The 25,652-nt window shown below is 47.0% G+C and overlaps 1 protein-coding gene across 5 annotated transcripts in view; it reads left to right on the top strand.

Moving 5' to 3' along the window:
* YTHDC2 (YTH domain containing 2) overlaps positions 1-25,652 on the top strand; it is a 217,440-nt gene that overhangs the window by 171,821 nt on the left and 19,967 nt on the right. For all 5 annotated transcript variants that reach the window (XM_033929088.1, XM_033929090.1, XM_033929087.1 and 2 more), the window contains one exon: positions 21,289-21,492. In XM_033929088.1, the coding sequence (XP_033784979.1) occupies positions 21,289-21,492 (204 nt within the window). The remainder of the gene's footprint in view (positions 1-21,288; positions 21,493-25,652) is intronic.

Below are 25,652 nucleotides of genomic sequence, written 5' to 3'. Positions count from 1 at the left end.
CATCTACCTTTCTTAAAGCCACGTTTCTATAAATAGCGCTGTTATGTGATTGACACGCAATTGATGGCGTTTCTTAGGCAGCTTCTGCTGATAGCACCATTTATAGATTCCGGGCCTCACTGGGTTACATCTAGGCACCAAAACTGTGGCACCCATTTATAGAATTGACCCCTGTACTTTTTCCAGTTCTATTATGTCTTTTTTGAGATAGAACAACCAGTACTGCACACAGTATTCAAGATAAATGGTCGCACAATGGATCTCTACTAGTGCTGCTCAATTCAGGAAAAATGTTTTTCGATTCGATTCAGCCTATTGAATCGATTTTTTTTTCTGCCCAATTGGGTGTTTTTTTCAAACGTCCTGATGGGTTTATTTTGTAGCCTCTTCACCCACCGTATCCCCTTTGCCCTCTCCTACCCACGCTGGCGCTATAGTGTAAACAAAAAAAACCTTTTCCTCTCTCTGTTAGGTCCTAGCTCACATTCGCTGTTTTAACACCAGCTCTGGCAGGATAAACAATTCAAATCTGACATATTGTAATCAGAAAACAGAAAATAAAATTATTTTTTCTACCTTTTGTTACCTGGTCATTATTCAAATCATGTTGGTCCAAGGCTCTGATTTCTGTTTGTCATCTGTTAACTCGCTTGCCAGGGTCTCCTGCCCATTTGACATTTTCTTCTTTCTCCTTGCTCACCATCCATCTTCCATCTCTGTCCTCTCCTTCCATTTCCCTTCCCTCCCCCAGAGATCTGGCACATCTCCTTTTTTTGTCTCCATCCCCGCAATCCAGCATTTCTCTAATGACCAGTCCCCCCATCCATTATTTCTATCCCCCCTCCCTTGGGTTCAACTTCTCTCCCTTTCTTTTACCTCCTTCTCTCCATTCCATTGTGCACTATCTCTCTCCCTCTCCTCTATTTTAAGATCCATTATTTCTTCCCCTTCCCCTACCCCCCCCCGAGTCCAATGCCACTTTCTTTGGATCCCCTCCCTCTGTGTACTTCTATTAGCTACACAAGGGCCCCCCCCCCCGAAGGCCAGTATGTTTCCCCCTTCTCTCCACTGTGGTCCGGTATTACTTTCTAGACTAATTACGGCCTTCAGAGGATCACCGGTGATGTAGTGGTTCTAGCAGGTTGCTGTCGGACTCCGCTGCATTTTCCTTCTGCTGCGGTCCCGTCCCTCCTCTGACATCACGTCCTGTTTTGGTCTGGGATGAACCACAGCAGAGGGAACGTGCAGCGGAGGCCGACGGCAGCCTGCTAGAATTGCTACATCACTGGGGATCCTCTGCAGCCCGTAATTAGTTTTGAAAGTAATACCGGGAGGCTAGGGGGAAGCCAGACTATGATGGGCAGAAGGGGAAAACATGCTGGCCTTCAGGGAGTCCCCTAAAGCCGCAGAGCCGAGGGTACCCACAGCACTGGTGCCTATGCAGCACTTCCTGAACGACCCCCCCCCCCTTGCCACCATAAGCTCTGATATTGGGCCTCCTAAAGCAGGAGAATCAGTGGATGGCCAGCAAGAGGTAGTGCTTAGGGACAGGCTTTTCGCTGCCAGAGTGCTGCTGCTCCTTTAGGAGGCCCGAAGGTATGCGGGGAGGAGGATTGGTCAGTGAATTGGAAAGCCTGATTTTTGAGAAAACAAATTGATTTGCATCGATTCACTGACATGAATCAGTGAATCGATTTGAATTGGCGAATCGGGCAGCACTAATCTTTACAGAGGCATTATAATAATCTCTGTTTTATCTACTCATGTTCTATTGCTAATATTTATAATTTCTATAGCACTGAAAAGGCGTATGCAGCTCTGTACATTTAACATGTAATAGACAGTCCCTGCTCAGAAGAGTTTACAATCTAATTTGGACAGACAGGACATACAGGGGTTGGGGATTTTCTTGCAGAGAGAATGATAGGATGAACTAAACTAAACTTTGGGTTTATATACCGCACCATCTCCACGAATGCGGAGCTCGGCACAGTTTACAGGAAGAAGGATGAGAGAGGAACTACAGTGGAGAGATTAAAGAGTTAGGTGTAAAGGGGGAAGGTGAGAGGCCTAAGAGGGGGGAAGTGTTACAGTTTTGAACATAGCTATCTTACGGTGAGTGGGAGTTAGGAGTTAAAAGCAGCCTCAAAAACATGGGCTTTTAGCTTGGATTTGAATATTGCTAAAGATGGAGCTTGATGTATTGACTCAGGTAGTCTGTTCTAGGCATGTGGCACAGCAGTATAGAAGGGACAGAGTCTGCAGCTGGCAGAGAAGGAGAAGGGTAAGGATAAGAGGGACTTACCTGATGAACAGAGTTCACAGTGGGAAGCATAGAAGGAGATAAGTGAGGGGAGATATTTGTGGGGGGAGGACTGCAGAGTATATGCAGTTGTAGATCAGTAATAGGAGCTTGAACTGTATTCAGAAATGAATAGGAAGCCAATGAAGTGACTTGAGGAGAGGGGTAATATGAGTATGGCAGCTCTGGCAGAATATAAGTCATGCACAGAATTTTAAACGGATTGAAGGGGAGAGACATGGTTGAACAGAAGACCTGAGAGAAGCATGATGTAGTAGTCTAAGTGAAAGGTGATAAGAGTTTAGATAAGGGTTTTGGTAGTGTCCTCGGAAAGGAGAGATCAGATTTTGATAATATTATAGAGGAAGAAGCGACAGGCTTTGCAGAGAAGGAGAGAGAGAGGAGTCAAAGATGACCCCAAGGTTGCAGGTTGACGAGACAGAGAGGAAGAGAATGTTGTTCACAGAACTAGAGAATGAGGGAGGGGGAGGTGGGTTTAGGTGGAAAGATAAGGAACTCGGATTTAGCCAAATTCAGTTTTAGATAGTGGTGAGACATCCATGCAGCGATGTCGGACAGGCAGGCTGAGACTCAGGCCTGGATTCCTTTAGAGCAGCGGTCTCAAACACGCGGCCTACAGGCCGCATGTGGCCCCCCAGGGACTATTTTGCAGCCCGCAATCTGTCCTCTCCACTTCACAAATTTTCCAATTGTGGAGAGGACAATCACGTACAGACCGCGACTGCAGATCGCCTAAAGCAGGGGTTCCCAATCTGCTTCCCTTCCCGTCTCACTGCCCTCCCCTGGCCACCGCAATCGGGGAACAGGCCAGCGCAGAGATCTTAGCTCTCCCTGCTTATCTTCCCCAGCTCGGAACCGACCAATTCTCGCCACCCAATGTCAATTCTAACGTCGGGGAGGAAGTTCCGGGCCAGCCAATCGCTGCCTGGCTGGTCCGGAACTTCCTCCTCGACGTTAGAATTGACGTCGGGTGGCGAAAATTGGTCGGCCCCATGCTGGGGAAGATAAGCAGGGAGAGCTAAGACCTCAGCACTGGCCTATTCCCCGATTGCGGCGGTGGCGGCCTATTCCCCAATGGTGGTGGCTTGGGGGAGGGCAGGGAGAAATAAAGAAAGAATGGGGGGGACAGGGAGACAGAAAGAAAGAAGGGAGACGGGACACAGACAGAAAGGGGCATGGAGAGAGAAAGACAGAAAGAAAGGGCGGGCATGGAGAAAGAAAAAAAAGAAAGAAAGGGGGCACGGAGAGAGAGAAAGACAGATATATAGAAAGAAAGAGGGCATGGTGAGAGAGAGAAAGAAATAAGGGGGCAGGGTGAAAGAAATTAAAAGTTGGGGGATGGAAGGAGACAGATGCCAGATCAGGATAAAGGAAGGAAGGAAGGAGGGAGGGAGAGAAAGGAAAGAAAGAGATGTCAGACCATGGAAATAGGGACGGAAGAAGAGAGAGATAGAAGGAAAGGTAAGACATGGAAACGTAGATTTTATAAAGAAAGCAGAAAAATTGAATTTTAAGTTAATGCCAAAGATGGATGCAAGGCAGAAAGTAAAGACGGAGAGAAAAACAGTCAAAGGACAAGAAGGACCTGGAAACAGTTAAAAGCACAGAAAAATAAAGTCACCAGCCAACAAAGGTAGGGAAAATGATTTTATTTTCAATATAGTGATTGAAATGTGTCAGTTTTGAGAAAGGAAAGATATTAAACTTTAAATGTGAGGGCTGCAGAAAAAATAGGGTACTTGGAGGGCCGCAGAAAAAATAGTTAATGACAATTTTGCATAAGGTAAAAGTTGTCATTTCTTTAATAAGACATTAACTATTTTTTCTGCGGCCCTCCAAGTACCTACAAATCCAAAATGTGGCCCCACTAAGGGTTTGAGTTTGAGAACACTGCTTTAGAGATATCTGGTGTGGAGAGGTAGAACTGGGCGTCACCATTGATATTGATATTGAAAGCCATGGGATGAGATCAGTGCACAGATGGAGAAAAGGAGAGGGCCCAAGACAGAACCTTGAGGTATACCGATTGACAGTGGGGCAGTTTCTGTGGAATGGATTGGGCGAAAGCCTAATTGAAGTGGATCAAAAATAGCTTGAGTTGGAAGGAACTCCAGGCAACGACTGTGAACAGCAAGTTCATGTAGTTTGGATAAGAAGGGGAGGAGAAAGATGGAGTGACAGATGGAGGGGCATGTGAGGTGTAGTGGTATTTTGAGGAGAGCTATAACTACGGCATGTTTGAAGACATTGGGAACAGTTGCAGTACAGAGTTATAGGTTGAGGATGTGACAGATAGGAGGGATGACAGTGGAGAGAGAGCACCAAGTAGGTGGGTGGGAATCAGATGAGAGGAATACGTAGTGAGTTTGGAGGAGGAGAGATGATATGCAGTTTCCTCTTCACTGATTTCAGAAAAGGAGAAAAAGGTGATAGTGGTTGAGGGGAGATTGGCAGAGTGGACAGCTGGAAGGGGGTGGGGGGAGAGGTGACCTGGTTGAGACCTAAATGCCCCTTTTAGGGCTACATAGTTTTATTCCCTCCCTTATTGTTCTTTCCCTATATGTTATCTCGTTTACTTGATAAATTGTAATTCTACCCTTCTTTCCCTTTTTTTGGTTCCTGTTTGTTATGTATTGTTTTTAAATGTTTTTAACAATGATTATTGTTTTAACGGATGTATAGTTACCCCATACATGTTTTTAACGTAATGTTCACCGCCTAAAAGACTGATTAGGTGGTTTATAAAATTCTTAAATAAACTTGAAACTTGAAATTTGAATCTCATCTTGGGAGAACTCTGCCATTGTTTGAGGAGAAAGTGAAGGGGGGATTGCAGTTGAGGACATTTTGGGTAGAGAGTTGAGTGTGCCAAAGAGATGGCAAGGGTTAGAGCTAAGCGAGTTAGTTAAATGGGCCTAATATTCTTGTTTGGCAAGCTTGAGGGCAGACTGGAAGGATGTCAGCAGGAATTTGAAGTGTATGAAGGCAGCAAGTTTGCGGGATTTAAGCCAAAGATGTCCAGCAATTGGGCACAGGAGCGCAGGTAGTGGATGTTGGGGGTCAGCCAGGGCTGGGGTTTGATACATTTTACAGGACGTGAAATGATAGGAGCGAGAATTTCTAGAGCAGAGGAGAGAAGGTGTTATAGGAGGAGACGGCTTCATTGACAGACCTATGTGACATAGTAGTTGAAGGGGTGAGACAGTGGTGGATAGGGTGTCAGTGTCAATAGCCTGAAGATTCCTAAATGTATAGATAGTGATTGGTTGGATCTGGGGAGAGAGGGTGATGAGTTGTGAAGGCTAATAGATGAGGGGAAGAGTCGAGATGCAGAGTTTGGTGGTAGAGCAGTTGGAGGAAAAGACAAAGTAAAGGCAGTGGCCATTCTGGTGTGTAGAGGTGGTGAAGCACAGCTGGAGATTGTATGAAGATTTTAAAGCAAGAAACCTGGAGGTATAGGAGTCAAAGGGGTCATCGGCATGGACGTTGAAGTCACCAAGAATGTGGGAAGGAAATGAGGGTTTGAGAAAGGAGAGCCGGGAGTCAAAATCAGTGAGGAAAGAAGAGAGGAACTTATCAGGGGGTCGGTAAATGACATCTAATTGGAGAGGTAGAGGAGCGAATAGATAGATGGAGTAGACTTCAGAGGAGGAAGAGCAGTGAGATTAAAGTGTTGATATCCATAAGATGGTGAGAGTTGTGAGATTAAGGGGTTGATATCCACAAGATGGCGAGAGTAACAGCTGAACACCACCTCCATGACCAACTGGGCGAGGTATATGTGAGAAAAGGTAGCCTCCATGATATAAGGCGGCAGCTGAAGCAGAGTCTTCGGGGCAGATTCAGGTCTCAGTTAATGCTAGCAGGATGAGAGTTTGAGAGATAAAGAGGTCATAGATGAAGGTAAGTTTGTTGGAGACAGAGCGGGCATTCCACAGAGCGCATGAGAAAGGCAGAGAGGAAAAGGGGGGGGGGAGAGGAACTGAAATAAGATTGTTTACAATGTGGTGTGACCTGCATGAATAGGGTGAGGGCTGGCTGGGAGGACCTGGATTGGGATTTATGTTCTCAGCAGAGAGCAAAATAAAGAGTAGGAGAATATGGGTGAGTGTGGGAGAGTCAAGGAGGGGGGGGTTGGGCTGTGTTGCAGTCAAGATGCATACATGTAGAGTGGAGATGGCTGAATGAGAGGGAGAAAATGTTAGGGCTGAGAAAAAAATGAAAGACAAAAGGGAGGGTGAGGTGAAATCAAAGAGTGAGTGGTGTGGTGGTGGGGGGTTAAGTGGTTTGGGGTGAAGAGAGAGATTGTTGAAAGTTAGTGTTAGGAAGAGGAGTTGGTGCACAGGAGTCATGGGGGATGGGGAAGAAGTGGGCACTAGGCACCTCCTTAGTGGTCAGTGGGAGTTTCCTAGGCCCAGGTTGGTGATACAAGTCAGTTTGTGAAGCTTGTGAGACAGTGGTGGCTACCATGGGCTTATCATGGAGAGTTCACATGTGATAAGTATGGCTATGTGAACGCTATATGTAAAGTAGGGTATAAATCTGCTCAAATCCCCACAAAAGAGAAGAAAGAATGAAGTCAGTTATAAGCTTTTTAAATTCTTGACTTAGGATTGAAAAGAGAGGCACAGATAGATAATGAGCTGGTCACAGGTATGTGTTGAACTAAACTTAGAGGAAATCTTTTCATAATGATTCATCTTGCTCAGTATCCCATCTTTGCAGAGGCCAATCCAAGTCACAAGTGCCTGGCAAAAACCCAAATAGTAGCAGCATTTCATGCTACCGTCCCATGTCTGTCTCGACAGCAGACTATGGACTTTTCATCCAGGAACTTGTCCAAACATTTTTTTAAACCAGCTACATTAACTGCTCTTACCACATCCTCTGGCAACGTATTCCAGAGTTTAACTATTCTCTGAGTGAAAAAATATTTCCTTCTATTGGTTTTAAAAGTATTGCTCTGTAATTTCATCGAGTGTCCCCTAGTCTTTGTAAATCTTGATGCAGTAAAAATTCGATCCACTTGTACTCGTTCTACACCACTCAGGATTTTGTAGACTTCAATCACATCTCCCCTTAACCATCTCTTTTCCAAGCTGAAGAGCCCTAACCTCTTTAGTCTTTCCTTATATGAGAGAAGTTCCATCCCCTTTATCATCTTGGTTGCTCTTTGAACTTTTTCTAGTGCTGCTATATCTTTTTTGAGATAAGGAGACCAGAACTGAACGCAATACGCAAGGTGAGGTCGGACCATTGAGCGATACTGAGGCATTATAACATTCTTAGTCTTGTTAACCATCCCTTTTCTAATAATTCCTAGCATCCTGTTTGACTTCTTGGCTACCGCCCCACATTGGATGGAAGGCTTCAGTGTATTGTCGGTGCTAAACTCAGCCGCACCACAGCACTACTTTGTGAAAATGAAATGTGAACCAAATAAAAACACATCAAAAGTTTTTATGGTATATCTTGCAGAAAAATGTAAAGTCAAAAAGTAGTTTCAATTAATCAGATGTTCAAAGTGCGCTCCCTTTGCATGAAGGCACGACTTCAGTCTTGGCCGCCACTAATTTATGAACTTTTCAATGGCATCTGCTTCAGCTCAGCCCAAACAGAGATAAGGAGCTGTTTAAGGTCTTCGACATCAGATTTTGCTGTCTGGTAGATGTGTTATCCCAGGACAAGCAGGCAGCATATTCTTAACGTATGGGTGACGTCACCGACGGAGCCCCGGTACGGACCTTTTTAACTAGAAAGTTCTAGTTGGCCGCACCGCGCATGCGCTGGTGCCTTCCCGCCCGACGGAGGAGTGCGTGGTCTCCAGTTTCTTCGTTTCCGCGGAGCGAAGAAGACGCATGTGCTTTCAACGGCCGTTGAAAACTCTATTTTTGCCTTCCCGCTCGCGATTTTTTGATCCCTTTTTGTTCTATATTTTATCTTTTGACTTTGCCTTCCTTTTCAAAAAAAAAAAAAAAAAAACAACTCGTGTCTTTTCTTTGCTTTTTTGCAGCCGGCCCCGGCGGGGCCTGTTGTAATCATACAAGCCTCCGGGTTTGATTTCGCGGAGGCCGTGTTTCCCTTCATGCCCCCGCAACCGGGCTTCAAGAAGTGCCAGCGGTGTGCACGCCCGATCTCTCTGACTGACCCACACAATTGGTGCCTTCAGTGTTTGGGTCCAGAGCATCGGGCTGACACCTGCACCCGCTGTGCAACTCTCAAGAAACGCACACTTAAGAACCGGCAAATACAGCAAAATATTCTTTTCGGTACCGGTTCTACCATGGAGCAGGCCCCGACGTCGACGGCACCGCCTAAATCGGCACCGGCCACATCGACACCGCCTGATCCTCCTTCGGGGTCGATAGCGTCAGGTAAGCCGGCTAAGAAGCCTTCCACTTCCCTTGAGCGACCTCCTGTTACAGCGGTGACACCGGTTCTTCCGACGTCCCGCCGATCCCGTAAACGCTCCGCTCCGATCACGGTGAGTGCCTCGTCATCGGCCTCCTCATCGCCGGAGCGTCGAGCAGCACCGATGGTACCGAAGAAATCTAAAGCGGTACCGGTGCCCCCATTGGAGGACCGGATCTCGGCCATCCTCCAGGACAAACTTCAGGAGCAGCTACAGAAGCAACTCCAACAGCTCCTTCCAACCATACTGGTACCGCTCCTTCCGGTACCAGTCCAGACCGAGCCTGGTACCGCCCCACCGGTATCCACCCCTTCGGTACCGCTGAACACATCCATGCCGGTCTTATCTGCTCAACCTGTACTTCAGACTTACTCGGCAGAGGACCCGACCCAGGCCCCAGATCGACGCCGGTCATCTCGGGACCGGGATGGGCACCATTCCTCCAGGGACAGGGATCGACGCCGGTCTTCATCCCCCGGCACCGTATCCATGCGATCTGGCAAGTCCCTTTCCAAAACACGCCACACTGAGCCGGCTGTCAGGGACCCAGACCTGTGGGAGCAATCCCCACTCGGTACCGAAGAGGATGCCTCTTCTACCGATGAGGAACCCTCTATGGCTGAAACCACTTCCAAGCCCGAGCAATCCTCCTTCACGAAATTCCTTCGGGAGATGTCTGCGGCTCTCTCCATCCCACTTGAGTCCGACTCCAAGAAGTCACAGGCATTTTTAGAAGCCTTGGACTTCGACCAACCTCCCAAGGAATTTCTTAAACTCCCCGTACATGATATCCTACGGGAAACATTTTATAAAAATTTGGAAACCCCACTGACTGTCCCAGGTGCCCCTAAAAAACTGGACAGTTTATACCGGGTCATCCCGATCCCGGGATTTGATAAAACCCAATTGCCCCATGAGAGCCTCCTCGTAGAGTCCACTCTAAAGAAATCTCAGGGATCTAGTGTGTATGCCTCCACCCCTCCTGGCAGAGAGGGAAAAACTATGGACAAATTTGGAAAGCGCCTGTACCAGAATGCCATGCTGGCTAACAGAGCCAACAATTACTCGTTTCATTTTTCATTTTATATGAAACACCTGGTCCAACAACTTTCTGCTTTGGAAAAGTATGTACCCGAGCGTAAAATCCCACTTTTCCAACAGCAGATTTCCAGCCTCCTTCAGCTCAGAAAATTTATGGTGCGCTCGATTTACGACTCCTTCGAGCTTACTTCACGAGCCTCTGCACTAGCTGTAGCCATGCGGCGCCTTGCCTGGTTGAGGGTGTCTGACCTTGATGTGAACCACCAGGACCGTCTCGCCAACGCGCCCTGCCTTGGTGATGAACTTTTTGGGGAATCTCTGGATACCACAACACAAAAACTTTCGGCTCATGAGACCAGATGGGACACCCTCATTAAGCCGAAAAAGAAGACTCCACCGGCACGACCATACAGGCCTCAGTCCTCTTATCAACGTCGATTCTCTGCCAGGCCGCTGAATCCTCCTCAGCAACAATCCCGCCGGCCTCGCCAACAACAACAACACACTCAGGCTCGTTCTCAGTCCCACCAGGCGACCAAGCCTCTCCCTTCGACTAAAAACCCTCAGCCCTTTTGACTCCTTTCTCCAGGGACTAGCCAGTCTCCAACCTTCCATGCCTCTTCCTCAGCCTATCGGAGGCCGCCTCACCATCTTCCTCCACCGCTGGGAGGCCATCACGTCAGACCTGTGGGTTCTCAACATCATCCGTCACGGATACTCACTAAGGTTCCAAACTCTACCCATAGATCATCCTCCCGTAGAGTCTGCTTCTCACTCCTCCCAAATTCCTCTCCTCCTTCGGGAGGTCCAATCCCTTCTCCTCCTCAATGCCATCGAAGAAGTTCCGCAAGACCAGAGGGGTCAGGGTTTCTACTCCCGCTACTTCCTGGTACCCAAGAAAACGGGAGATCTTCGTCCTATCCTCGACCTCAGGAACCTCAACAAGTGTTTGGTCAAGGAGAAGTTCAGAATGCTCTCCCTTGCCACACTTTATCCTCTTCTCTCTCAACACGACTGGCTATGCTCCCTGGACCTCAAGGAGGCCTACACCCACATTCCAATCCATCAGGCTTCACGTCGCTACCTCCGATTCCAGGTTCAGAATCACCACTATCAATACAAGGTGCTGCCCTTTGGTCTCGCATCATCGCCCAGGGTGTTCACCAAGTGCCTGATTGTGGTAGCGGCCTTTCTCAGGTCCCACAACCTACAAGTGTTCCCCTACTTGGACGATTGGTTGGTGAAAGCAACAACCGCTCCACTTGTGCTGCAATCCACTCACCACACCATCTCTTTCCTCCATCTCCTGGGGTTCGAGATCAATTATCCCAAGTCGCATCTGCTTCCCACGCAGCGCCTTCAGTTCATCGGAGCTCTTCTCGATACCAACTCCATGAGAGCGTTCCTTCCTGCCGACCGGCACCGGACACTGCTTCACCTCTGTCGACAGGTACTCCTCCAACCATCCATCCCTGCTCGCAAGATGATGATTCTTCTGGGTCACATGGCCTCGACGGTCCATGTGGTTCCTCTGGCGCGACTCCATCTGAGAATACCACAATGGACCCTCGCCAACCAATGGTCACAGACCAGGGATCCTCTTTCTCATCCCATCTCTGTAACATCATCTCTTCAGCAATCTCTTCAATGGTGGTTGAACTCCTCAAATCTTTCCAGGGGCCTCCTTCTTCATCCGCCCCCTCATTCCATGATCATCACCACAGATGCCTCCCCCTATGCATGGGGAGCTCACATGGGGGATCTACGCACCCAGGGACTCTGGACCCCTCAGGAGCGTCAACATCACATCAATTTCCTGGAACTCAGAGCCATGTTTTATGCTCTCAAGGCCTTCCAGCACCTTCTCTATCCTCAAGTTCTTCTCCTATGCACGGACAACCAAGTCGCCATGTACTACATCAACAAGCAAGGAGGCACCGGATCTCGTCCCCTTTGTCAGGAGGCCCTCCGAATTTGGACCTGGGCCACAGCCCACAATCTGTATCTCAAAGCCGTCTATATCCAGGGCGAACAGAACTCCCTGGCCGACCGGCTCAGCCGCATCCTTCAACCTCACGAGTGGACCCTGGATCCTCCCACTCTCCACTCCATCTTTGCTCGATGGGGCACTCCACAGGTGGACCTCTTTGCAGCTCCTCACAACCATCAGCTGCCCCAGTTCTGCTCCAGACTCTTCTCTCCACATCGTCTGGCCCCGGATGCTTTCCTACTCGACTGGACGGATCGGTTCCTCTATGCCTTCCCTCCACTTCCTCTGATGTTGCGGACCCTGTTCAAGCTCCGCAAGGACAGGGCCACCATGATTCTCATCGCTCCTCGGTGGCCCAGACAACACTGGTTCTCCCTCCTGCTTCAACTCAGCTCCAGGGAGCCCATTCCTCTTCCTGTATTTCCTTCTCTGCTTACGCAGCAACATCAGTCTCTGCTACATCCCAATCTGTCTTCCCTCCACCTGACAGCTTGGTTTCTCTCGGGCTGACCTCTCCAGCAAACCTGTCTCAGCCGGTCCGTCGCATTTTGGATGCCTCCAGGAAACCCTCCACACTCCAATGTTACCACCAGAAGTGGACCCGGTTCTCCGCTTGGTGTCTCCTTCATCATCACAATCCCACCTCCCTAGCGGTGGAAACTGTACTGGACTATTTGCTCTCTCTCTCCGACGCTGGCCTCAAGTCGACCTCAATCAGAGTGCACCTCTGTGCCATCACTGCGTTTCATGAGCCTATTCTTGGAAAACCCCTCACAGCTCATCCTCTGGTTTCCCGGTTCATGAGAGGCCTTTTCAATATCAAACCACCTCTTCAGCCTCCCCCTGTCGTCTGGGACCTCAATGTGGTTTTGTCAGCCCTCATGAAACCTCCTTTTGAGCCTCTTGCTACTACCTCGCTCAAACTTCTAACATGGAAGGTGCTTTTCCTCATTGCCGTCACCTCTGCCAGGAGGGTTAGTGAGCTACACGCACTGGTCGCCGATCCACCGTTCACTGTTTTTCACCATGACAAGGTGGTTCTGCGTACCCATCCTAAATTCCTTCCTAAGGTGGTTTCAGCCTTTCACCTCAACCAGTCCATCGTACTGCCTGTCTTCTTCCCTAAACCCCATTCTCATCCTGGGGAACAGGCTCTTCACACGCTGGATTGTAAGCGTGCCCTGGCGTACTACCTTGACCGTACCAGGGCTCACCGCTCCTCTCCTCAACTCTTTCTGACCTTCGATCCTAACCGTCTGGGTCACCCTGTCTCTAAACGGACGCTGTCCAATTGGCTTGCTGCCTGTATTGCGTTCTGTTATGCTCGGGCTGGCCTGTCGCTGGAAGGAGCTGTCACGGCCCACAGGGTCCGAGCTATGGCTGCTTCTGTGGCTTTCCTCCGCTCTACGCCTATTGAGGAAATCTGCAAGGCGGCCACTTGGTCTTCAGTTCACACATTCACTACTCACTACTGCCTAGATGCCTTCTCCAGGCGGGATGGACACTTCGGCCAATCTGTGTTACAAAATTTATTTTCCTAATGGCCAACCATCCCCCCTCCCTCTCTGTTAGCTTGGAGGTCACCCATACGTTAAGAATATGCTGCCTGCTTGTCCTGGGATAAAGCACAGTTACTTACCGTAACAGGTGTTATCCAGGGACAGCAGGCAGATATTCTTACGACCCACCCACCTCCCCGGGTTGGCTTCTTAGCTGGCTTATCTTAACTGGAGACCACGCACTCCTCCGTCGGGCGGGAAGGCACCAGCGCATGCGCGGTGCGGCCAACTAGAACTTTCTAGTTAAAAAGGTCCGTACCGGGGCTCCGTCGGTGACGTCACCCATACGTTAAGAATATCTGCCTGCTGTCCCTGGATAACACCTGTTACGGTAAGTAACTGTGCTTTTCTGTAACAACCCCCAGATCTAAGTATTGGTCATCAAGCGATTCTACTCCAGTTTGATATTTCTGTCGCCTTCGACTCAGTGGACCACCATCTGCTCCTATCCAAACAATATGAAATCGGAATAATGGGAACAGTGATGAACTGGTTTTCAAATTTTCTACAAAATAGAGAGTACATGGTTAATAAAGGTGGGGAGTTCTCCAATCCCTGGAAGGTATTCTGTAGAGTCCCACAAGGATCCCCGTTATCCCCATCTTATTTAACTTGTTCATGAGCTCACTTGGAAGCATTAAGCTAGAAGACGAAACCTTACTATTCTATGCAGATAACATTCTTCTTTTCATACCCATAACCAACAACCAACCTAACATCTCAGAGAAAATCTCAAACAACATAGCAAGAACTCATACCTGGGCAACTACAAACAAACTTAAATTAAATGCCACCAAAGCTATTTGCTTCCACACAGCCCAGCAGAATGCCCTGACGAGCATTATTCTTCAATCTGGTACCACCCTTCCAGTGGAGAAATCTTCAAAAGTGCTTGGCTGCATCCTGGATGATACACTCACGATGGAATCCCAAATCTCTAGCCTCAGGAAAAAGACCATCTTCTCCATGCATCAACTAAAACTCATTAAACCATATTTTCATCAACATCATTTTGTGCAGATTGTCCAGTTGATGATAATGCCTCAGCTGGACAACTTGGCCTACATGGGATTTAATACTACTTCAGTTCACAAGCTACAGGCTGCCAATCAAGTAGAGAAGGCATCGTCCAAGGCAAGACAAATGATGGGCTGTATCCGTAGGGGTTTTGTCAGCAGAAAACCTGAAGTCATAATGCCGCTGTACAGATCCATGGTGAGACCTCATCTCGAGTATTGTGTTCAATTCTGGAGACCACACTACCGAAAAGATGTGTTGAGAATTGAGTCGGTTCAGCGAATGGCTACCAGGATGGGTTTTGGGGCTCAGGGAACTCACGTATGAAGAAAGGTTAAAAAAACTGCGGATGTACTCACTGGAGGAGCGAAGAGAGAGAGGGGACATGATTGAGACCTTTAAGTATATTACTGGGCGTATAGAGGTGAAAGATGATATCTTCAGTCTTACAGGGCCCTCAGTAACCAGAGGACACTCGCTGAAAATCAGGGGAGGGAAATTTCAGGGTGATGCGAGGAAGTACTTCTTCACTGAAAGGGTGGTAGATCATTGGAACGAGCTGCCTCAGAGGGTGATTGAGGCCAGCAGCGTGTTAGAGTTCAAGAGAAAATGGGATATTCATGTGGGATCTCTAGGAGAGTAAGAATCAGGGAGTGGGTCATTGGTATGGGCAGACTCGATGGGCTATAGCCCTTTTCTGCCGTCAATTTCTATGTTTCTATACAGAACACAGCAGTTAGGCTAATCTTCAACCTAAAGAAATATGACTCGATCTCAGCCTTCTTCAAACAGTTGCCATAAGGCAGTAAGAGGGGCCAAAAGAGACTACAAGGAAAAAATAGCCAAGGAGGCAAAAAAACTTCAAGCCGTTATTTCAATATATTAAGGGGAAACAACCCGCGAAGGAAGCGGTGGGGCCGTTGGATGACCATGGAATAAAGGGAGTGCTAAAGGAGGACAAAGCCATCGCCGACAAACTGAACACATTTTTTTTGTGTCTATGTTTACTGAAGAGGATATACGCAACATACCAGAAGCCGACAGGCTATATGCGGGAAACGAAGACGGGAAACTGACAGGGTTGATGGTCAGTCTAGAATAGGTATGCAGGCAGATGATAGGCTTAAAAATGATAAATCCTCGGGACCAGATGGTATCCATCCGAGGGTAATCAAGGAACTGAAAGGGGCTATAGCTGAACTGTTTCAACTAATAGCCAATCTGTCGATCAAATCAGGAAGGATTCCAGAAGACTGGAAGGTGGTGAATGTTATGCCGATCTTCAATAAAGGTTCGAGGGGTGATCCGGGAAACTACAGACCAGTGAGTCTGACCTCGGTACTGGGAAAGATGGTAGAGGTGCTGATAAAGGATCGCATCATTGAGCAGCTTGATGCACAGTCTGATGAGGACCAGCCAGCATGGCTTCAGCAAAGAAAGATCTTGCTTGACGAACTTGCTGCACTTCTTCGAGGGAGTAAACAGGCAGATAGACAAAGGCGACCTGGTCGACATTGTATATCTGGATTTCCAGAAGGCGTTCGACAAGGTTCTGCATGAACGACTACTTCGAAAAATTGCAAGCCATGGAATCGAGGGTGAAATACTCACATGGATTAAAAACTTTCTTGCGGATAGGAAAAAGAGTGGGGGTAAATGGACAATACTCGGACTGGAAAAGCATCACCATTGGAGTGCCGCAGGGTTCGGTGCTTGGACCCCTGCTCTTCAACATATTTATAAACAAACTGGAAATTGGTACGACGAGTGAGGTGATTAAATTTGCAGATGATACAGTTATTCAGAGTAGTGAAGACGTAGGAGGATTGCGAAGATCTGCAACGTGACATAAACACACGCGAGAAATGGGCCGCAACATGGCAAATGAGGTTCAATGTGGATAAGTGTAAGGTGATGCATGTTGGTAACAAAAATCTTATACACGAATACAGGAAAGAGACTTGGGAGTACTAGTCGACAAGTTGATGAAGCCATCTGCGTAATGTGCGGCGGCGAAAAGGGCGAACAGAATGCTAGGAATGATTAAGAAGGGGATCATGAACAGATCGGAGAAAATTATCATGCCGCTGTACCGGTCCATGGTACACCCTCACCTGGAATACTGCGTCCAGCAGTGGTCGCAGTACATGAAGAAGGACACAGTACTACTCAAAAGGGTCCAGAGAAGAGCAACTAAAATGGTTAAGGTGCTGGAGGAGTTACTGTACAGTGAGAGATTAGAGAAATTGGGCCTCTTTTCCCTTGAAAAGAGGACACTGAGAGGGGACATGATCTAAATATTCAAGATACTGAAGGGAATAGACTTAGTAGTTAGAAAGGTTGTTCACCCTCTCCAAGGTAGGGAGAACGAGAGGGCACTCTCTAAAGTTAAAAGGGGATAGATTCCATACAATTGTAAGGAAGTTCTTCACCCAGAGTGGTAGAAAACTGGAATGCTCTTCCGGAGGCTGTTATAGTGGAAAACACCCTCCAGGGATTCAAGACAAAGTCAGACAAGTTCCTGCTGAACCGGAACATACGCAGGTAAGGCTGGTCTCAGTTAGGGCATTGGTCTTTGACCTAGGGGCCGCCGCAGGAGCGGACTGCTGGGCATAATGGACCACTGATCTGACCCATCAGCTGCAATTCTTATGTTCTTAACTGCACTGGCTACCCATTTCATCATGGATCCTCTTCAAAATATCTTGCATCTTACATCACGTAATCCACTGAAACTCATCCCATCCCCTCACCCAACTATTCTCAAAGGCCTGGTCCACCTCTAGGAGAATCATAGACAGAATGTAACTAAGTCTGCCTTCTACAAAAAATCTCCATTACAGGTGAATGTTCCACTCCATGTTTACCTTCATGGGTGTAAAAGTTTGGAATGACCTACCAGAAATGATCAGAAAAGATTCTAATCACACGTCATTCTGGAAGAAGCTGAAAACCCTCTTATTCCACCGCTGAATCCAACACATCTCTTCTTGAATTGAACCTATCTTCATCTTTTTCTGGATGCATCAGACTACTCCTACCTGTCAACAGAGCCTTTCTCGCTCCCCTCCTTTCCTTCCCCTCAAACAAGACCTCCTTTCCAAGTCTCCTCCTGGCCCCTTTAATCCTCTCTGTAAGTCGCCTAGAGTCTGAATAGGTATGAGTGACACACAAATAGAAGATTAGATTAGATCCAGTAGTCAAACTGGGTTTAGGTTTGGTGTGTTCGCAGGCCAGAGGTCTGGACCAATGAAATCTGGAATCTCCTGATGTAGCAGTTCTATGATGTCCTTTGCTTGATGTGCTGGGGCATTGCTGTATTGGAAGATAGTCTCCTGGCATGAGACGGATTGCTGGCAACAGTTTCTGCTTCAAGAGGATGTCCTAGTAGTATGTGCCATTGATCTTAACCCCAGGATCGATGAACAGATCTAAGAATCTGAGTTTCCAGATTGCGACCGAGACTATGACTGATTGGCTGAAATTTGGGTGAGTCCATAGTAGGCATTTGGCATTAACCTCATTCTTCAGTGTTAATGAAGTGTGTTAATCGGTGGAGCTGTAAATATCTTTTCATCTGTAAACCAGATGAAGCTGACGCTGTGCTCCAGGTACTTGGTCAAAAACTGCTTGCACCATTTCAGATTTGTGTCTTTGTTGTGTAAAGTTAACTCCTGGGCACGAAGCTTTATAAGAAATTTTAATTTGAATTATTCTAACCACAGTTGTCTGGCTTATTCCTGGTTCTCGTGCTATTTGGCGAGTTGTTTGGTAATTTTGCAGTGTATCCTCGTGGTTCAGTACAAGATCGCATACAGTGTCAATGTGCTGTTGTGTGTGGATCTAGCACAGCCGTTTGCTGCCTGGCTTACGATCCACAGTGCCTGTTGCTTGGATCTTGCGTAGCAGCACACCAAAGCTGTTTTTGTTCCAACAGTTCTGTGGGAACTCTTTCAACAATCATTAACTGCTGTAATCTTTTAGCAGTACCAAGTTCTTTATCAGACTTCGGTCTTCTGCAGTGAAAACCATTTTGGTACAGAGACAGTTTACAAACTATTGTCTGCTTCTATGTGTATCCCATAACAACAATTCATTTTCACAAGGTTGTGTTGTGGTGCAGTGGGACATATTACAACATTTTGTATAAACTTCATTCAGGACACAATGCACTAAATTTCTTGAGAATTGGCCAAGTTCTGTGGAAAATATGACAAAAACCATTTTGGTGTGTTTTTTGTGTCGGTTCACAGTGTATAGTTAGGATTGTTTGTTCTTGTGTGCATCACTTTATATTTGTCCACATTAAATTTCATTTGCTTTTGGCAACTCTGAATAACTTTGTGTGTCATCTCTAAATCTGACCAATTCACTTGTTGCTATCTTTTCCAGATCGTTGTTAAATATATTAAACACTAGTCTCAGTACAGACTTCTGAACACTCCACTGTTTACCCTCTTTCCACTGACCATTTTAGTCTTTGTTTTCTCCATTTTTTAACCAGTTGGGGATTTACATTGACATTGTCTTCTATCTCATGACTTTTTAAATTCACTAAGGAGTCTTATTAATCATGACTGTATTAAAACCCTTCTAAGTCAAAGTAAGAGTAATGGGATTTACTATACTGTCTTTCTGTGGTATAATCAAAGCGGTTCACAATTATTACACCATATTAGCTAGCTCTCCTTTAGGTGCTTATTTACACAGTTTAAAAATTCTAATAGATTAGTAAGGCACAATCTCCAGAATTAGGACATCTTTTCAACTGTCCTAAATTCGGCTGCTTAGCTATGCAGGTGCCAGCACTGAATATTGCCAGCACCTGCATAACCCTAGGATCCTCCCTATACCTCACCAGCCCTTCTCATTGGTTATGGGCAGTCAAAGACAATATTCAGCAGTAATGCCACTGAATATTGCGGGGGGGGGGGGGGGGGGGGAGAAGGGGGTAGTGCAGGCACAGACGATTTAATTGAGCAGGAGCCTCTTTTGCCTGCTTAAATCACTTAGGGCTAGATTCTCAAAAATTCGCAGTAAAAACTGATGGGCTGTTGTCACAGCTGTTATTGTAGCGATTTTTTAAAAATAAGTTACTCCAAAAAACGCTCATACAAATGAGACTGGCAGAGAGTAGCGAAGGTTCACTAAATATGCATGTGTCCATCGCTGGTGATAACGATGGGCACATGCGCAGAATAAACGCAAAAAAACCCCAAACAAAAACACAAAAAATGGTGCCACCGAAGTCAAGCCCGACATCTTCCCACCAAGCCTCCCTGCCCGACATCTCCCGGCAGTGGAAGAGATGCTCACTCCCTGCTGCCGAAAAGGGACCCCCCTACCCCTTCCCCCTTACCTTGCTTAGGATGGCTGGCCGGAGGGATGCCTATTTCCTCCAGCCAGCAGGCTTTCCTCTTCAAAATGGTGGGTCTTCCCCTCCCCGGGGCCTAAGGGGCTCTGAGGTGCCGTTAAACAACCTGGACCAATCAGAGCCTTAGGCCCTTCCCTGGTGCATCCCAGGATGCACCGGGGAGGAGTAGCCCTACCATTTTGAAGAGATGGGCCTGCAGGCCGGAGGGAGTAGGCATCCCTCTGGCCGGCCATCCTAAGCAAGGTAAAGAGGAGGGGGTGGAGGGTCATCAGAGGGGTGGGGGGTGTGTGTGTTTGCATGGTGGCAGGAGGAAGTGGGCATCTCTCCCAGTGTCCAAAGAACACTCATATAAATGAGGTTGGCAAAGAGTAGCGAAGACTCATTAAATTTGCATGTGCTCATTGCTGGTGATAGCGATGGGCATATGCACAGAAAAAAACCACAAAAACACAATAGCGAGAAAGATGCCCACTCTCTCCCGCTGCCAAGCGAAACCCCCCCTTCTGCAGTGGGAGAGATACCCATTCTCTCCCACTGCATCACAACATCCCCCTTGCCTCCAACCCCTCTCCCCTGTACCTTTAATTAGATGACTTACCAGAGGGATGCCTACTCCTTCCAGCCAGCTGGCCTGCCTCTTCCAAAATGGGCCTTCCCTACCCCAGTGCATGCTGGGATGCACCGGTGGAGGGGCCTGGGGTGATTGGCCCAGGTTGTATAAGGCCCTTCCTATGGGGAGGGGCCTTAAACAACCTGGGCCAATCAGAACCCAGGAAGGGGCCTGAGGCTCTGATTGGCCCAGACGCCTAAGACCCCTCCTATAGGACCCCTTAGGCCACCCTAGGAAGGGCCTTATACAACCTGGGCCAATCAGAGCCCCAGATCCCTCCCCCAGTGCATCCCAGGATGCACTGGGAAGGGTAAGACCCATTTTGGAAGAGGTGGGCCAGCTGGCCGTAGGGAGTAGGCATCTCTCTGGTCAACCATCTAATTAAAGGTATGGGGGAGAGGGGTCAGAGGCAGGGGGGTGTTGTGATGCAGTGGGAGAGAATGGGTCTCTCCCACTAATTGGGGGGGAGGCAGTTCGCTTGGCAATGGGAGAAAGTGGGCATCTCTCCCGCTGCGAGGGGGGAGGGGGGTGTTGTGTGACAGCAGGAGAGAATGGGCATCTCTCCCGCTGCTGGAGGGAGGTCACAAATGACTTTTCTAGCAGCCTCTGACACTGCCATGCTGGAATTTAAAACAGTGCTGTCACTGTACCGGCATCCTTGAATCAGTTGCTGATTTTTGTTACCAAAAGCCGATGACACTGTTAGAAAATGGCTCAGCGATTTTTAAGAATCCATCAGAGTGCTCATTTTAATGTTGACAATCCCATTTGCATGGCAGTGTCAGATACTGCTACAAACCTCGCTAAAATGTGTGCAGGCTAAACTGTCGGAAAACACTTTAGTGACGGCGCTAAAGTTTTGAGACTCTGTGCCTGGTTGTTTTTCAAAAATAATATTAACAGCTCTGGTGCTTTCATAATTCATGTAACTTAGTTTTATTGAAATGTGTTTTGTTTTATAGGGTTCAAAGTCTCCTTCACCAAGGCCTAACATGCCAATCCGTTTTTTTATTATGAAGAGTAGCAACCTCAGAAACTTGGAGATTTCACAGCAAAAAGGGATTTGGTCTACAACACCCAGCAATGAGCGTAAACTAAATCGTGCTTTTTGGGAGAGCAGTACAGTTTACCTGGTTTTTTCTGTCCAAGGATCAGGACATTTCCAGGTATGGATCCTTGGGAAATAAGATTCTAAAACAAAAAAGGCATATACAGCAGACTAAATTACTGTAGTCAAATTGTAGGCATGTATTTTTTAACATACAGGAAACACACACTACTTTTGCTAAGTTCATATTTTCAGCTGTTCCCATAATATTGGTTATGGCCAAAATTGTGAAAAAAGTGGCAACTATTTACTCCAGTTTATTAAGTGCAATAAAAAATACTTTATTATGTTGTCATACAATAAGCAGCGAGTCAGTTGTAAAATTGGTCTTACTTTTGTATTAACTGTACCCTAATGTTTATACATTTTTTAAAATATTTAGGGGGGAATTTATCAAGCAGCATTAGGATTTAACACATCTTAACATGCGTTAAGACAGTCAGCCCAAGTTAAATACTAAGGCCCCAAATCTATATATGTTGCCTAAAATATCTGTGCTGACTAGTGTGGCACTAAGTGCGATTCTATACAAGTTAGGCACACTGAATAGAATCCCCCTTAGTGCCATTTAAGCAGCCTTAGGAATCACTCAGCATCCTTACTTTTAGGCAGACTGTATTTATACCAGGGTTTTCTTGGCCTAAATGGCTGTGCCTAAATTAGGCGCACATTGGCCTGAATTCTGTAATTGTGTGCATAACTAAAAAAAAAAAAAACGCCCACAATCTGCCCCTAATCATGACCACTCTTGGGTAGGCGCTTTGATCAAGGCACCTAACTTTTATAGAATCATGCCTACCAAGTTGTGCACCTAACATTCAGTTAACATCAATTATGAATTAAGTGTCAATTATTGGTGCCAATTAAGCCTATTAATTAAGGGCTCTTTTTATCAAGGTGCGCTACAGGTTTTTAGCACAAGCATTAGAGCAGTTACCTCTCTGGCCCAGCTTGCTAAAAAGGGAGGGGGGTACATTAGGTGCCTACATTGGCTAGGTGCACCAGTGTAGGCATCTACATTTAGGTTGATTTTATAGAATTTGGGGATAAGAACCCATAGGTATGAAATAGGCTTTAGAATTTAGCATGTGATAATTCCCTTCATATGTGTCAAAGGTGCATTAAGGCCTAACGCTGCTTGATGAATTCCTCTCTTACTTTGTTATTATGTTTGGGTGGGGATGTGGCTTTTTTAATCTTTAGGTTTGATTTTATTGTGTTATTGTAAACAATATTTTTATTATTTTAGAAATAAATTGTGTAAGATGATTTTTATATCTTATGTTTAATTTTATGTTGATGAATATATTATATATTTTGATTGTGAGGTGCCCAAGATAGTAAATGGTGCAGGGAAGAAATTTTTTAAATAAGGTAAAAGTAGCAAATATTTATTTATTTATTTATTTATTTTCAGCATTGAAATAGCACAGTGAGTAACAAATATAAATAAATTCACTTTGATGGAGCTGCATGGGAACGGGGACAATGGGAATCCTGTGGGGTCCCTGGGAATCCCCTCCAGGCCCTTGGGGATCCCGTGGGATGAGCCTGCTTTGCTCGGGGATCCCATGGGTGTGGTACCTTGCTCCAGCATTGGGTTCTATGCAGTTGCACTCCCTCGCTCTTTTCAGGCCATCAGCAGCATTTCTTCACTCCTCCACGCTACTGGCGACTGACCCAGAAATCTTTCTTTTGATGTGTAGCAGTCACTGGCAGCATCCCTGAACCATTGAGGTGCCAGCATTTGTGACTCAGGGACACTATTGCTGCCTGCCAAGCTTGGCAAAAGGGACCTCTGGCTACCTTCAGAAGAAGTCCTTAGCTGACCTAGCTTGGGGCTCCTCATCAGCTGGAGTATTTATTTATATTTTATATTTACATTAGAGGCTCTGGTAGAGACTCATTTACAATGTATGTATTCTTCCCAATTAATATTTCCAAATTAATAGTGTCTTTGCTTATTTGTAAATGGGTCTCTACCAGAGCATTTATTTCAGTAGCATAATTAAACTTTTGAAGTTTATGGAGACGGGTGGGAATGGAAGAGATTACTTGCTGGGACAGGTGGAGACAGATTCAATTCCAGCGGAGAAGGGCAGGGACGGATTTGATTTCCAGTGGGGATCGACTGGGATGGGTTTAATTCCAGTGGGAACATGTTTGATTTCTGTCCCCATGCAACTTTCTAGTCTTAACCAAAGTCCAAAAGATTGCTTGCTGTATGTTTCTTAGGTCAGGTTATGATTTTTTTCTAGAGAGTCATGAAAAATGCAGCATTCATTTTTTTGGGATGACATTTGTGTGCTTTCTATTGCTCGTATATGAATATGAAGACTTAAAAACCTGAAATTAAATAAAATACAGGAATAGTAATATAAGGGTAGATTCGGCCTACCATATGTCTTACCTGCTACTGCTGCCACTTCTGCTAGGGTTTTTTCTGAGTTTGGAACAGCAGCAAGCTGCATGAAACCACAAAGCTCTGTGTAGTTCCAGTATCAGAGGTGAGTTCTGTAAAGGAGGAGACAGTAGAAAATGCTGCTCATCTTGTTTCTCTTGCTGGCTAAAAGTGTTCTTGGATGAAGAAAGGAAGGTGAAGCTGGTAGGAAGTGCAGGCCACAATGTCAAAAAGTAGGTTTGGGGAAGGGAAGATAGTGATTCTGGGGGTGGAAGTAAGAGGGAAGTGGAACATGGGGGATAGGTCATAATGCTAGAGGGTGGGTGGTAGAGGAAGGGAGAAAGTGGTGATGTCAGGAAGTGAAGGGGTGAGATGGGAAGAGGGTGATGTGATGGGGTGGGTGTGAGGCAGAAGGAATGGAAGCTGATGATGACTGGGGAAATGGGGAGATAAGCAAGGTGATGGTTTATCATGACAAGGTGAACCCAATACTGGGTGAACTGCAACTCTAAAAGGCTGGGAACCACCACACCAAAGATATTAACACTTAGAAAAATCTGTCATGTTATTCCAGTTCAGTTCGTTGTATGGTTTTTCTCCCTCATTTCTTGCCCTGGCTTTCTACATCATCCTACATAATAAAAGGCTAGACGCGCATGCCCACTCCTATTTGCGTGCTTCCGTGATCAGTAGGTCTGTGGTCGCAGGAGTTCGCATGCGCGCTTATACGTCACCAGCCCTGATCGCCTCCACAAACCGGGACTGCAGCTATCCGCCATCTCTATTCCTCCAGCGGGGGGGGGGGGGGGGATCTGGGAGGAGAGGGATCGCAGCTGCTCAGTGCCCCCACCGAGGAGCCCAGCAACTTTCCGCTGCCCGGGACCCGAGTCCTTTGTCGCCCCCCCTTCCCTTCCCGCAGGCCCGACTGGCGATTTAAGCAGCGTGTGCAGCAGTCTTCACAAGCTGCTTTGGGCCCTTCTACTGCCTTGATTTGCTCTGCTGCGTCTCTGATGATGTCATCAGGGACGTGCCAGAGTAAATCAGGCCAGTAGAAGGACCCGAAGCAGCATGTGAAGACTGCTGCACACGCTGCTTGAATCGCCATGTATAGTCGGGCCCGCGGGAAGGGAAAGGGGGGGCAGCAAAGGACTCGGGACTGCTGGAAGGGAAAGGGGGGTAGAGGAAATGCTAATGCTGCTGCACAGGGAACTTGTGTGAGGAGGAGGGAATGCTGCTTTGGACAGACAAACAGAGGGAGGAAGGGAGACAGAAAGAAAAGAAGAAAGACACAGGGGCAGGTGCACAGGGAACTGGTGTGGGGGGAGGGAATGCTGCTTTGGACAGACAGACAGAGGGAGGAAGAGAGACAGAAAAGAAGAAAGACACAGGGGCAGGTGCACAGGGAACTGGTGTAGGGGGAAGGAATGCTGCTTCGGACAGACAGACAGAGGGAAGAAGGGAGACAGAAAGAAAAGAAGAAAGACACAGGGGCAGGGAGATACACAGAAAGACACAGACAAAGGGGGACAGGGACAGAGACAGTGAGAAAGAAAGACAGCGGGAGTCGCGTCAGGAGGGGTGCGGGATGCGGCAGAGGGAACTTTTCCAATGGGTGCAACTGGGCTGCTGTCGTGAACCTCTGATCAGGGGCAGAGCAAGGTAAGTGTATCATAGTGATAAGAAGGAGGAGGGGGAGAAAAAGGAAGGGACGCCTACTGCTGGACAGGGGGAGAAGGAAAGAGGTGCTGATGGACAGGGGGGGGTGAAGAAAAAGGAACAGAGGCCTAATGTTGGACAGGGGGCGAAGGAAAGAGGTG

This window comes from Geotrypetes seraphini, chromosome 1, assembly GCF_902459505.1.
Source record: "Geotrypetes seraphini chromosome 1, aGeoSer1.1, whole genome shotgun sequence".
NCBI classification, from domain to species: domain Eukaryota; kingdom Metazoa; phylum Chordata; class Amphibia; order Gymnophiona; family Dermophiidae; genus Geotrypetes; species Geotrypetes seraphini.
Note: the sequence above shows the minus strand (reverse complement) of the source record. Positions and strands in the feature narration are given on the sequence as shown.